This window comes from Poecilia mexicana, unplaced genomic scaffold (genome assembly GCF_051168715.1).
Source record: "Poecilia mexicana isolate PSO_F unplaced genomic scaffold, ASM5116871v1 scaffold_12, whole genome shotgun sequence".
Taxonomy (NCBI): Eukaryota; Metazoa; Chordata; class Actinopteri; order Cyprinodontiformes; family Poeciliidae; genus Poecilia; species Poecilia mexicana.
The window spans coordinates 2,969,844-2,984,144 of record NW_028263381.1 but is presented as its reverse complement, the minus strand read 5'-3'; the positions used below and the strand labels follow the sequence as shown (position 1 = coordinate 2,984,144).

Genomic DNA, 14,301 nt, shown 5'->3' with positions numbered 1-14,301 from the left:
AATCAAAACCCACTTGTTTAGTCGCTTTTGAGTCATTATTTATTTATTTTTGATAAATGGAATCAATATATTGATGATTTTGATGATGACACTCAAAGTGATAACGCTTCTGGATTGTCATGGCAACAAGAAACAACGGGAAGTAAGCGGCCATTACAAAAATCGTTGCCCAAAACAAGAAGCAAGCAGTCAACACTTATCCAATTCTTTAGTTAATAATTTTTCTCTCTAGTAGCATCCATGGGTACAACCAGTTCAAAGAGTGGCATACCGAGATTCGAAAAACAAACACTTTTTAAGTCGAAGAAGGGAAACGTGTTCAAGATTCCTGCCATTTACTACAGCGAAAATGAAAACAAGTTATTTGCCTTTGCAGAAAAGCGGACATCACAAGATGATTTTGACGTTGTGGCGCTGGTCATGAGAACAGGAAAAGTGAACATTAAGTCGGAAGTGAAGGTAATTATAAAAATAATATGATGATGTTTCTGGTAGGCTTTGGTACGTGCGCTCAATCAAGATTCGCTTCATGATTTGGATTTAATCATAAAGCCATTTACAGTGTCCATTGTACTGCCAATGTCATGTAGAACCAAATACATGAGACGTAACTCAAAACCCAGCACAGTAGAAAACCGTTTGCCACCTCCCTTTAGCAACGCCTGAATCGAATCACATTTGATTTTAAAGGGACCCATGTTCAGTTGAAACAATATACTTTATTTGAGAAATATTTATTTTAGATCTGAAAATAATGCAGTAATAATACTGTAGGCTGTTTAGTTTTTATACGTTTTAATTATGTATTGTCACAGGAGCGCCCTGTTGTTCATGCTGCAATGCATTCTGGGTATGCTTATTCCGACTACGCTAGCTACATCCAGCAAAAAGAACGATGAGTAACGTCATTAAATATTTTCAAATTGAACTGAAGCCCGTTGAAATTCATAGGAATGTAGAAATCACAAGATGAAGCTGAGGACCAAAGAGAGGGAGAGGACAGAGTAGGTCACAGTAGGAATTGGTGTTTTGCTGTTGCTGTTGCTGCCTCCTTCAGCTTCATAAATGAAACAATGAATGTGTTTGTGGCCACAGTAAAGCAGCCCGAACCAGCTCTCCATTTAAAGGGTCCAAACCGAATGAGCCCGATGGGCCTGACCCAAGTGGGTCAACAAGGGGTCTGTTTAAGTTGGTATCTATGAGAATTTGAGCTTAGCATGTATCGAACACAGTAAGAAATCCAGCAAAACAGGAAACATTACATAAATTGCAAAAATGTCCAAATTATCTTACCCTAAAATTGTGGCTGAATGAACCTTTTGAATGTAATAAATTTGCAAGAAGACAGACAGACAGACAGACAGAGAGAGAGAGAGAGAGAGAGAGAGAGAGAGAGAGAGAGAGAGAGAGAGACTCATACCACAAGAAAAGCCCTTTCCTGGGTTGATCCATTAGTTTTCTGTTTTAAAAAAAATCCAATTTTCCTCAGTGGCCAGAAGTAGCCCCAAAAATCTAATTGAAAAAAAAAAATCCTGAACTTGTTCTTGGCAAAAAATGGGAAAGTTCTTGGATTAAACAAAGAGGAAAAACCCAGCATGAAGCAGCAGTCATGACAGTAAATCCAAATTCTGAAACCTCAAACTTTGGCCTGATCAGGGTTCTTCGCTCTGGTTGAGTCTCATTTTTTCTCTCAAAACCTGATGGTCTTCATGATTTCTTCTACCGATGTGAACACGAAGACTGTCTCTGAGGCACAACCCCGAATGTTAGCGAGTGCTTCTGCTTTATATGTTTTTGGGTGATGCCTACATGACTTTTTGCATGAATCGATAAAATCATCCCTCCTTACTGGAAAAGTTCTACTTTTTTGGCATTGAAACTGTTGTGAGTGTCTCCCGATAACCACCTATACTCTCTGTCCAAAACAACTTCTGCTTTTCTCACACCACATCTGTGTCTGTTCCTTATCTTACCGATGAATACATTTTATACATTTGCAAACAAAACACTATTTAAATGACAAAGACTTACTTTGTACACCACATTATTTCCCATTATTGAGGCAATTGTTCAATATTAATTCATTATTGATATTTGTGTGGAGAGAAATCTGCTACAGACGAGATAGCATGTCAGGTGTTCAGCTTCAGTTATCAAAAATCATCAGACTGCTTACAATTTTGACTTATCAATTATATAACCCATGCAACTTAATTCAACATTCCATCATTATAACCCCGTCCCACTTCCAACATTCTCAGTTCACAAAATGGGAGTGGAGATAAACACATGAAAAAAAAAAATTAATGGTTCCACATATGTGAGGCAACTAATGTATTTCAACTGAAAACAACCTAAGACATTAAATAAATATGTTTCATGCTGTATGTATTGTTTCGCTTTAGGTCCTAAATCGAATCTAATTGATCTTTTTCAGTGGTCAAAGCCTAAAGCATTAGTGACGAAGTGCACCTGCGGATATCGTCCGATGCACCCCTGCGTTGTGTATGAAAAACACACAGAGACACTGTTCCTTTTCTTCAACTATGTCAATGAGAAAGAGTCATGGCAGCTACAGCATCTCGAGAACAAGGCCCGTCTGCGCTACATCACAAAGAAGAAGAATGACAAGAAGTGGAGTAAATTCACTGAGGTGACCGAACTCCTGCCTGTGTTTAAAAACTGGTCTACGTTTGCTATTGGACCGGGCCACGGCATTCAAACTAAAAGTGGCAGAATGATTATTCCAGCTTATGCTTACTCAAAAGACAAACAACCGATTCCACATGCATTCTGCTTTTATAGTGATGATTATGGTAGCACATGGAAATGTGAGAAAATGCTGTCTAAAATGTCAATGGAATGTGAGATGACTGAAATTTTGGAAAGCAGCAGCAAAGATAGCTTGATCTACTGCAGTGCTCGCAGTTTCGGAGGCCATCGAGTCCAAGATAAGATTGATGAGAGTGGTGTCCATACACTCACAACTGTTACACCCCTTGAGGAACTACATACGAGTTGCCAGGGGAGTGTGATTTCTTTTCCAGCTCAGTCTGGAGATGCAAAAACCAGTGAGGAAAGGTGGCTACTTTTTTCACACCCGACAAAGCAGAAGTCAGATTGGGAAAGACTTGATCTGGGAGTGTATGTGAGCACTTCCCCACTAAATTCAAAAGGAAACTCTAGTGGAGAATGGAGCCAACCGTGGGTCATTAACCAGGGACACAGTGGTTACTCTGACCTGACTTACATTGAAGATGGCTGGTTTGCATGTCTGATGGAGTGTGGAGAGAAACCTGCTACAGACGAGATAGCATGTCAGGTGTTCAGCTATGAAGAGGTCTTGAGGGGCATTCCAAACTTCAGGACTTGAAAAAACTGTATCATCATTATTCAACAGAAGAATATCTTGTTATTTAGTGACGCTTGCCAGCAATACAATGTAGACCTTATGTTGAAGCAGCTATTAAATATTCTTTTGAATTAAATATTCTTTCTGTATTAAAAGTGTTTATTGTATTGTTCTGATGTAATATTCTAATTTTAATTGTTGTGTTTTCATTAGCTATTAGCGGAAAGCAGAAGCTAAACCATTTGTATCCTCTGCAACAAGCGTTCTAAGTTAGCAGGGCTTCATAGCCTCATTGCCTTTATTTGATTCTCTTCAGTTTGGTTTCCTTTAAGGAATGTGAACTATTTTTAACTGAATCTGTGGAATTAAAAATTATTTAGTTCGATGTAATCTGAAAGTGTTTTCATCATTCTCAGTCAGAATACTGTGAATGAGAGTGTTCAAGGTCAGTTTTCATTTCTTTATGCTCAAACTACATGTACTGTATTTTTATTTTTTATTTATCTTTGAATTTATGTGTTTTTAAGTGAACCCATGTCATCTTTGGGACACAATAAAATGTAGATATCTATCTTGAAAACATCAGTGTGTATGTGTGTGTGTAGCATGTTGTGTGTGTGTGTATGCTTTGTGTTTTATTTATTTCAGACTAAAAGTAAAAATAAAATTAAAACAAATTATCATCCCCAATTGATGATAACTTGTTATCATCAATTGGGGATGATAATTGATTATATTATCCCCACATCTGATTCTCTTCAGTTTGGTGTCCTTTAAGGAGTGACAAATAAAAGTTTGTCACTTTTATTCTCTCAGTTCATCACCAGATGGAGACTGCAATCACCTGGAGGGCAGGTCCTGGATTTCACACACATCTGCTAGCCATTTACCGTCATCAACATGAAGTATAAGAGGAGTGGGTCGCCAGCATTTCAGTGCCTGAGTGTTTGCCTGTTCTGGTACTCTGAACCTCTCTGAGCTTTGTCTCTGTTACAGATCATTTTACATGATCTGTAACATTTTACAGATCATGTAAAATATTACATGATCTGTTTGAAAAGGAGCAGGTAGAAGATACAGGATCTTTTGATTTCCTGCCCCTCACATATTCTTTAACTTAGAAATATTTAAATCTCCAAGCACCAGATAAATTTAAATTATTTCCATATTACGTGACACTTAGATCTCACATTCTCATCCTTAAAAGTACAATTATTTATATTTTTAATGTCATCAATGGGATTTTTGGTCTTTGAAACACTCATTCTATACAACATATTTCCCAATAAACTCCTTTTTAAACACTTTTTTGAACAATGTATTCTATCAGGTTTGATACTTTGACTATGTAATTTATATAGAAATGGAATAATTTGAGGCCCAACATTGACCCCTGTGGTACTCCACAAGTTATAATAAATCTGATTTCTGATTACCTAATTCTACAAATTGTTTCCTTTGTCCAGTGTAGCTTCTAAGCCAGTTTAATGTTGCCCCCCTAATTCCAAATCTTTCCAGTTTTTTTTAGTAAGATGTCACAATTGATGGTATCAAAGGCTTCTTTGAAATCCAGAAATACACCATTTGCAAATTTCCTTTTATCAATAGTGTCTATGATTTCTTCTGTTAACGCCATCAGCACCATTGAAGTTGACCTGTTTTCTCTGAAGCCATGTTGACACTGTCCGAATGTTACGCTTTCCAATAAAATTGCAAACATTTTTTTCTGGTATTTTAGAGAACTGACAAAGTAGGGACACATATCTACAATGATTAAAAATGTGATTATCGCCAGATTTAAATAGAGGCATAACCTTTGCAATTTTCATTGTATTTGGAAATGCTCCAGTTATGTGTTGGGAACTGGGGTTTTGGAGGTCCTTCTTTTCTGCTGCCTTCTCTCAGTTCACCACTAGATGGAGACTGCAATCACCTGGAGGGCAGGTCCGACTCCTGGATTTCACACACATCTGCAAGCCATTTACCATCATCAGCATGGAGTATAAGAGGAGTGGGTTGTCAGCACTTCAACCAACCTTCAGTGGGTTTGCCTGTTCTGGTACTCTGGGCCTCTCTGAGCTTTGTCTCTGTGACTTCCTGGCATTTCTCAAGTTAATTCTTACCTGTAGATATCCTCTTTGTAGATATCCTCTTGTGGTGCCTTGGAATCCTTCCTTTGTATTACTTGAGTTCCTTGTCTTCTGGATTCCTCTTTGTGGCACCATGTATGTGACCCAGTGTGTTGCCTGAGAACCTTTATCTCAAATGGAAGTCTCTCTGAAAGATCCTCTGGTTTCTCATGCACCGCTAGCAAAGAACCACTCCTCTTCATCCCGCTACCTGTGTATCTACCTGTCTGCCCTCTATCACAAGTCCAAACCATCAATCTCCCCATTGCATCATCTCCAGCAGACACTGGACTTCAACTCATCCTCTCCACAAATCTTACAAATCCCAGTGACCACATTATTCCCCCCTGGAGGATTCCTCTACCACGTTTGCAAAATAAAATGTGAATTTGCAGATCTCTCCTCCTTTGAGAAATACAAGTCCTGCGTGTTTTTATATATTCCACGAGTTTGTCACTTTTATTCCCCAGTAGAACCATGTTGGGATTCTTGTTCCAGGTTCTAGTAGGTCTCTGTGTCTGAGACCTGCACAGATATAATTAGCAGAGACAAATATTATTTAAAGACAATAAGTTAGTCCATGTACTCGCATACATATAAATCTCATCAATCATTGTTGAATACATTGTAAGAAAAGGATTGCATTTTGGATAATCTCTGACACAGACTTTGTAGAATTGAAGGATGATTTTGTTAAAGGTGACCTGAAAGTCACCTTTAACAAATCATTCTCAGAGACACACTCATTCTTGTGAATGAGTGTGTTTAAGGTCAGTTTTCATTTCTGTATGCTCAAACTACATGATGAAAAACACTGGTTTTGAGTCAGACAAGTGCAGAATATGAATAAAACTATTTTCTCACAGTGAACTGTCTGAGCGTGACCAGATCCAGACATCTTCAAAAGTGTCAAAAACAGAATCTCGCTTTAAGAAATCCTTTTGGGAACAAAACAGATTGTAAAATATAGTGAAATTATTTTTGAATTAATAGAATTCCTTTGTTTTCAAAATAAGAGTTATGCCCTAGAATCATTTCTGGAATATATTAATCACAATAAAAATAAAAATAAATTATTCCATGACCATGATTGCATATTTTGCATTTACCAGCAGTGTTTTAACTGAGACCCTTTTTAAAGCACTATCCATGACACATTGACTTACAGTTTAGCAGAACAAATAAGACAAAATTTTAAAACACCACATTTGAAAAAAAAAAAAATCAGTATCTCTATATCATTGTTCATATTGGCATATTTAATCCCTCAGTCACTGATTTACAAAACCTAAAACATTTTACTACTGTGACTTTTGTCATGATTACTGGGGCTGAGTTAAACTGAAGAATTAAAATACAGTTTACATGGCAACATGGCACAAAGAAGTACTAAAAAGTGGACAATTGCCCCATCTACTGATAGTCTTCTATGCACCACAAATCTGGAACAAACTTCCAGAAAACTGCAAAACTGCTGAAACACTGAGTTCCTTTAAATCAAGACTAAACCCCACCTGTTTAGTTGTTGTGAACCACGATAAATGGAATATTGACCAACATATTGATGATTTTGATGATGACACTCAAAATGGTGCTAAACTAACCACGATAGCAGTAAATGGTTCAATGGACGAATATTTTGAGGCATGAATTACAAGTTCAAAATTACGTGAATGCCCCTATAAACCTTTACTTGGCCAAAAATAAAATTCAGCTTTTGCTTGTAATAAACATGAAGTTTTTGTTGGAATGAAAATAAAAGCATGCTGCACTTTTTTCCCATTGCAGTAAACCAAATTTGGACTTAAACGTTGATATAAAACTTCCCCAACACAATTATTAAGGCGTGCTTTAAATAGAGGTGGGATAATCTGGAGATACATGACAGGATATGAAGATTAAAGCTAAAACACTGAGTTTCCCATTCCCGCTCTACAGTTACACGGCTGAAAAAAAAACCGCCCCAGGACCAGTCAACCATGACTTTAAGTTCTTGGCTCAATTTGTGCTCTTTCTTTTCTCTTTCTCAAGCGGAGGTAACTTTACATTTACTGTATATGTGGGGTGTTCGCTAGGTAAAACCGTTTGCAGAGAACAGCCTTCGCGCTCTTCTCTGGATTATTTAACTTTCAAACCCGCTTCTGGTTCGCTGTTATGTGTTGCAAACAAATAATTTTAACTCAATAAACACACATCAATTATAAGAAATATGTTTTAGACACCTGACGTATCAGATAACAGAATATTGCTCTAAGAAGTAACAATGTTTCGACCACAGGAAACAGCAACTTGCCAACTTCTGGGTTGTCATGGCAACAAGAAGCAAACGGAAAGTAAGCCCCCTTTTCAAAAATCTTTACCCAAGAACGAGCAGCAACAGTACCGTTGTTTCTTCAACGCTTTCTGATTCTTTAATCGTTTTTTCTTTCAGTTAGTATCCATGGGTAAAACCAGTTCAAAGAGTGGCGAAACAAGAGTTGAAAAACAAATCATCTTTAAGTCAAAGGACGGAGAAGTGTTCAGGATTCCTGCTATTTACTACAGCGAAAATGAAAAAAAGTTGTTTGCCTTCGCAGAAAAACGGATATCCCAAGATGATTCTGACGCAGTGGCGCTGGTCATGAGTGTAGGAAAAGTGAACATTAAGTCGGGAGTGAAGGTAATTATGTCGTAGCGGCTAAAATTCAATTTATTGACTTTACAATGTCCATTATATTGCCATTTTATGTTGAACCAAATACATGAGACGTAACTCAAAACCCAGCACAGTAGAAAACCGTTTGCCACATCCCATTAGCAACGCCCGAATCGAATGACATTTGATTTTAAAGGGACCCATGTTTTGACTTTATATGAGAAATATTTATTTTAGATGTGGGAATAATACTGTAGACTGTTTAATTTTTTATAAATGCGGTACTATATTGGTCACGCTGCAATGCATTCTGGGTATGCTTATTCCGACTACGCTAGCTACATCCAGCCAAAAGAACGATGAGTAACGTCATTAAACCTTTTCAAATTGAACTGAAGCCCGTTGAAATTCATAGGAATGTAGAAATCACAAGATGAAGCTGAGGACCAAAGAGAGGGAGAGGACAGAGTAGGTCACAGTAGGAATTGGTGTTTTGCTGTTGCTGTTGCTGCCTCCTTCAGCTTCATAAATGAAACAATGAATGTGTTTGTGGCCACAGTAAAGCAGCCCGAACCAGCTCTCCATTTAAAGGGTCCAAACCGAATGAGCCCGATGGGCCTGACCCAAGTGGGTCAACAAGGGGTCTGTTTAAGTTGGTATCTATGAGAATTTGTCAGCCTTAACTGCCACCTGAATGTGAAACACCATTTCAGCTAGTGGCCTAGTCAGACTGAGTAGCTCACAGCAACTTTTTCAACAGAAAACACCCTAAGACATTAAATAAATATTTCACATGCTGTATGTATTGTTTCACCCTAAGTTCTAAATCATATCTAATTGATCTTTTTCAGTGGTCAAAGCCTGAAGCAGTAATGAAGAAGTGCACCTGTGGATATCGTCCGATGAACCCCTGCGTTGTGTATGAAAAACACACAGAGACACTGTTCCTTTTCTTTATCTATGTCAATGAGACAGAGCCATGGCAGCTACAGCATCTCGAGAACAAGGCCCGTCTGTGCTACATCACAAAGAAGAAGAATAACAACAAGTGGAGTGAATTCACTGAGGTGACCGAACTGCAGCCTGTGTTTAAAAACTGGTCTACGTTTGCTATTGGACCGGGCCACGGCATTCAAACTAAGAGTGGCAGAATGATTATTCCAGCTTATGCTTACTCAAAAGACAAACAACCGATTCCACATTCATTCTACTTTTATAGTGATGATTATGGTAGCACATGGAAATGTGAGGAAATGCTGTCTGAAATATCAACGGAATGTGAGATGACTGAGATTTTTGACAGCAGCAACAGAGAGAGCTTGATCTACTGCAATGCTCGTAGCTTGGGAAGCCATCGAGTCCAAGCTAAGATTGATGAGAGTGGTGTCCATACATTCACAACAGCTACACCCCTGGGGGAACTACGTAAAGGTTGTCAGGGGAGTGTGATTTCTTTTCCAGCTCAGACTGGAAATGCAAAACCCAGTGAGGAAAAGTGGCTACTTTTTTCACACCCGACAAATCAGAAGTCAGATTGGGAAAGACTTGATCTGGGAGTGTATGTGAGCACTTCCCCAGTGAGATCAATTAGTGCATTTAATCTGGTATGGAGCCAACCTTGGGTCATTAACCAGGGACACAGTGGTTACTCTGACCTGACTTACATTGAAGATGGCTGGTTTGCATGTCTGATGGAGCGTGGAGAGAAATCTGCTATAGACCAGATAGCATGTCAGGTGTTCACCTATGAAGAGGTCCTGAGGGGCATTCCAAACTTCAGGACTTGAAAAAACTGTATCATTATTATTCAATAGAAGAATATCTTGTGTGGTGTATTTAGTGACGCTTGCCAGCAATGCAATGTAGACCTTATGTTGAATCTTTGAGCAGCTATTAAACATTCTTTTGATGAATCGCATCCAAACCATTTTTCTGTATTAAAATAGTTTATTATATTGTTCTGATGTATTATATTAATTTTAATTGTTGTTTTTTCATTAGCTATTAGCAGAAAGCAGAAGCTAAACCATTTGTATCCTCTGCAACAAGCGTTCTAAGTTAGCAGGGCTTCATAGCCACATTGCCTTTATTTGTTTTCATCATTCTCGGTCAGAATATTGTGAATGAGCGTGTTCAAGGTCAGTTTTCTTTTCTTTATGCTCAAATTACGTGATGCAAGCACTGGTTTTGAGTCAGTTCCTCTCAGCATTTAGGCAGAGCTGGATTCTAAAAGTTGATGTTGATGCTGTTCTTGCTGCAGTACAGTGCAGATTTGGGAAGTGCTGCACAGAGGAGTACAAAACTGACTGAATAATACTGGTATAAAACTGGCTTAGAGTCTGTACTTAGACACTTGGAGCTCTGTCATTAGGGTTAGGGGTTAGGGTTATGTTTGTAGAACCGGAAGAGTCCATGTCTTGATTCTTTGTTCCTTTTCTACAACAGATGGCACCTACGTACCATACATTAAACTCCAGGTAGAACACATAATTACTATGGAGTGTATCTCTATTAAGTTATACATCCATCCAGTTCAAAAACATTGGTAGTATCATCTTCCTTCCTTAAGCAAGGCACTCCTCAACATCTCATTATGAAGAAAAATGGATCAATTAGAACCAGTGTCTGTTTTGAGCCCAGCGTAGTTGTAGGGTGGTGTAGGTTCTTAAGTCACATTTTAGCTTGATAAACCCTGTAGTTCACTCTACTGTAGTCTTATGTGTTGTACATGTCTGCTGAATGTGCATTTTTCAATTATAACTAAACATTTCTCATTTTTAACTGAAAAATATATACATCTACAATTGCAGAGTCACCTGAGTATTTCTGTAGATGACAGAAGTTGGATGTGTGCTGGAAGTCTGAGGTGTAGATAGGGAAAAGGAATGGTGAAAGTACAGAGCCCAGTGGTGTTCCTGTACTGCTGACCACCAGATCAGACACACAGTCCATCAGTCTCACAAACTGCAGTGTCTTTGTGAGGTAGTCATAGATCCAGGCGATTGTTGAGGCCTCTACCTGTGTCTTCTGGAGTTTCTGACAAATATAATCAGGCTGAATTGTGTTAAATGCACTGGAGAAATCAAAGAACATAATCCTTACAGTGCGGCATGCTTTGTCCAGACACTGGGTTTGTTGAACAAGCTGTGTGATGGTGTCTTCAATGCCATCTCCATGGCGATAAGCAAACTGAAGGGGGTCTTGACATGAACTTGTCTGCTAATTCATGTGGATTCTGCAGGAGTCTCTCCAGGACCTTCATAATGTGGGCTACCAGAATAACAAGTCTGTAGTCATTGATGACTGATGGGTGAGTTTTCTTCGGTTCCAGAACCAGGCAGGATGACTTCAACAACAACAGAACCAACAATAGAACCTTCTCTTGGATTAAGTCAAGATTGAGGAAATGCTGCAGAATCCCACAGAGTTGCTCTATTCACGTTATTGTAAAGTGCCTTGGGTTAAGCAATAAGTCACTAAGAATCATATGACCGCCTGTAGAGTCTGGCACAAACTAAAATAAAATTCTTGACTTAAGGAAGCAGAAGGGGGAAAACAAATTTTGTGCAGCACCAGGAAGTTAGAAGTAAGCCAAATTCTTGTCAGTACATCTTCCATGGTCCACAACATTTTCATCAAGTGTGTATTCAAATGTTTCCACACATGTTATAATCTATCAGTTCAATCTCAACAACTAAAGAGAAACTATGTGCTAACCTGCCCTTCCAGCTGATTTGAGTAGCTTACATACTTTTTGCATCACATCTTCAGCTTGTAATCTGAAATAACCTTCTGCCAAGAGCTCAGCCACATATACTGAAAAGTGATAAAACTTCTATTTCTCTATTAAGTGCAGGACTTGAAATATGAAATACAAAAAACCCTCTTCAAACTTTCTGCTTGGTGTCTTTTAGGATGTTAAATACTTATATATAATTATACTAATTATCAAAAATGGTGAGCTGACTGATTTTAAAATATCTGTAATAAGACAAGTGTGTATAGAGAAGGCTGAAAATGGTGAAAATGCCAAAACCAAACACATTACAGTGCCAGTGAAAGTATTCACCCCTTTGGACGTTTGTCCTTTTTATTACATTTTCAAATCAATCCTGATTTTTAAAAAAAATGTTTTTCAGAAAACAACATCCAGGCAAAAATGTATATGTAATATTTTATAAGTCATTGCATAAATACTTTATTGATCCCAAAGCAAAATTAAATGCAGTTGTAACTCATATTATTCAAGATTCTTCAGAGAGGTGCTGCAGAAGCTGATTAGTGAGGACAGGAAGGACTTCCTGTTGCAGTCAATATTACAGCAGCTCTGGAGAAGCCTCTGACTGAAGACACTGTATTGTTGTATAACTGATTCATGTTTGTCTCATGGTTGTACTTAATTTTTGTAGTTTTATGAAGAATCCATCTTTGCACCATCATCTCTAGTGTTTCCACAGTCGTCCACAGAACAGAATCAGCTTTTTTTTTTTTTTTAGTTCTCTGAATCTGATGTTGCTAGAATGGTCCAGTCAAAGTACAGGCCTAAATCCAATAGAGAATTTGTGACAAAGCTTGAAAGTTGAAGTTTGAAGGTACTCTCCATCAGGTGTCTCTAGGTGGGACATGATGTGTCAAAATGAGCAGTGACATCTTACAAAGACCAGCCTGCTGTGGAAACATGTCAGGTGGTCTACATGTCAGGTGGTCTACGCCTTGAGAGACAAAACCATGTGTTTGATAAGAAAAGAACATAAAGACACAATGAACTTCACTGGAATATTGGGTAGAGACCCTTCAATCTTCTGCTGGGAGCTCTGGAGTGAGACAGACACAAATCTTCCTCTTTAGACCAATTTGTGCTTTCAGGAGGGTAAAGATAAAAATTATTAAAACTAAGAACTATAAGGCCACTAGTAGAGTCAAGTTTTTATATGATATGTGTGAAGCAGGTGCATGATGGTATCGTCAACTCCATCACCATGGCGATAAGCAAACTGTAGGGGCTTTTGACATGGGTTTTTCTGCTAATTCATGTGGTCAAGCAGGAGTCTCTCCAGGACTTTCATGATGTGGGATGCCAGGACAACAAGACTGTAGTCATAGATGACTGATGGGTGAGTTTTCTACCGGAACCAGGAAGGATGTCTTCTATAAATCTTCCTCTGAAGAGAACTTTGTCCTGTCACCAAGCATAAAATAAAAGTTCCAACCTTTTCTGACTGGTGCAGTACTTGTCAGTAAATAGCTGCTGTACATTAAGAAGCTGTTCAGGAGTGTAGAAAAGATCTGGCAGCCCCATCAGAGTGAAAAATGAAATTCTTGACTCATGGAAGCAGGAAGAGAAAACACATTTTTGGTGAAGCTCCAGGACGTTAGATTAACGTCAAGTTCTTGGCAGGACATCTCAGCAGGTTCGCATTCTGTTCTTCAAGTGTTCCGAGGTTACTACCTATTTGCTCCATCTCAACAACCAAAGAGGCCATTGTGCATCTCAAGCAGGTTTAAGCAATTTGCCTTCTTCTTGCATCAGGTGTTCAGCTTGTATAATCTAAAATGTCCTCATTCTACAGTCTCAACTAAAACAGAGTTCTTTCTTTACATGCTATAGAAATAAAGACTATATCAGACTGTACAGCTATTAGTCTACTCTACTTTCCTCCATTGTTGAATTCTACAGATCTGTTCAATAAATCAGAATATTTCTGAAAACTCTATTTATTTCAGGGACTTCATCACTAAGTGCAATTAATGTTTTAAACTCTACAAATAATATTTATTTAGTGCGGTTATTTAGTGATTGGCTTGAGTGGCATTGGTTTCATTAATTATTTTTTGCTTTAGTAGTTATTTAAGGCAAATATTTTTTGGCACGCATAGGGCTGATGGTCATGTTTTGCTAACAGTTCTTGGTTATTCATTTTTTCAGCATCTCTCCTTCCCATGATTATTTGTTGGTATAAATGAGAAAATCAAAGCAATGCAATGAAGCATTTTCTTGCAATAAACCAAATTCACAGCAAACTTTGCTTTAACACTGATGTTAAACTTCCACATAGTGGTTCATAAAGCATGTTAGTTTTAGCGGTAGGATACTGATTTGGACGAATAAGACCCAATTAGTGAAGAATTGCTGAAAAATGAAAGCTAAAACACTGGGCTTTCCATCCAAGCTTTACAGTTTAGAT

The 14,301-nt window shown here is 38.2% G+C and overlaps 2 protein-coding genes across 2 annotated transcripts; both read left to right on the top strand.

Moving 5' to 3' along the window:
• Nucleotides 1–240: 240 nt before the first annotated feature.
• Nucleotides 241–3,373, top strand: LOC106908992 (sialidase-3-like). Its single transcript, XM_014975279.2, has 2 exons — nt 241–459; nt 2,438–3,373. Exons 1-2 carry the CDS (start codon nt 241–243, stop codon nt 3,371–3,373), a joined length of 1,155 nt encoding a protein of 384 aa, XP_014830765.2.
• Nucleotides 3,374–7,921: 4,548 nt separating this feature from the next.
• LOC106904265 (sialidase-3-like) lies at nt 7,922–9,950 on the top strand. The gene is made up of 2 exons (XM_088010645.1): nt 7,922–8,140; nt 8,968–9,950. Exons 1-2 carry the CDS (start codon nt 7,922–7,924, stop codon nt 9,901–9,903), a joined length of 1,155 nt encoding a protein of 384 aa, XP_087866771.1. The 3' UTR covers nt 9,904–9,950.
• Nucleotides 9,951–14,301: the final 4,351 nt, after the last annotated feature.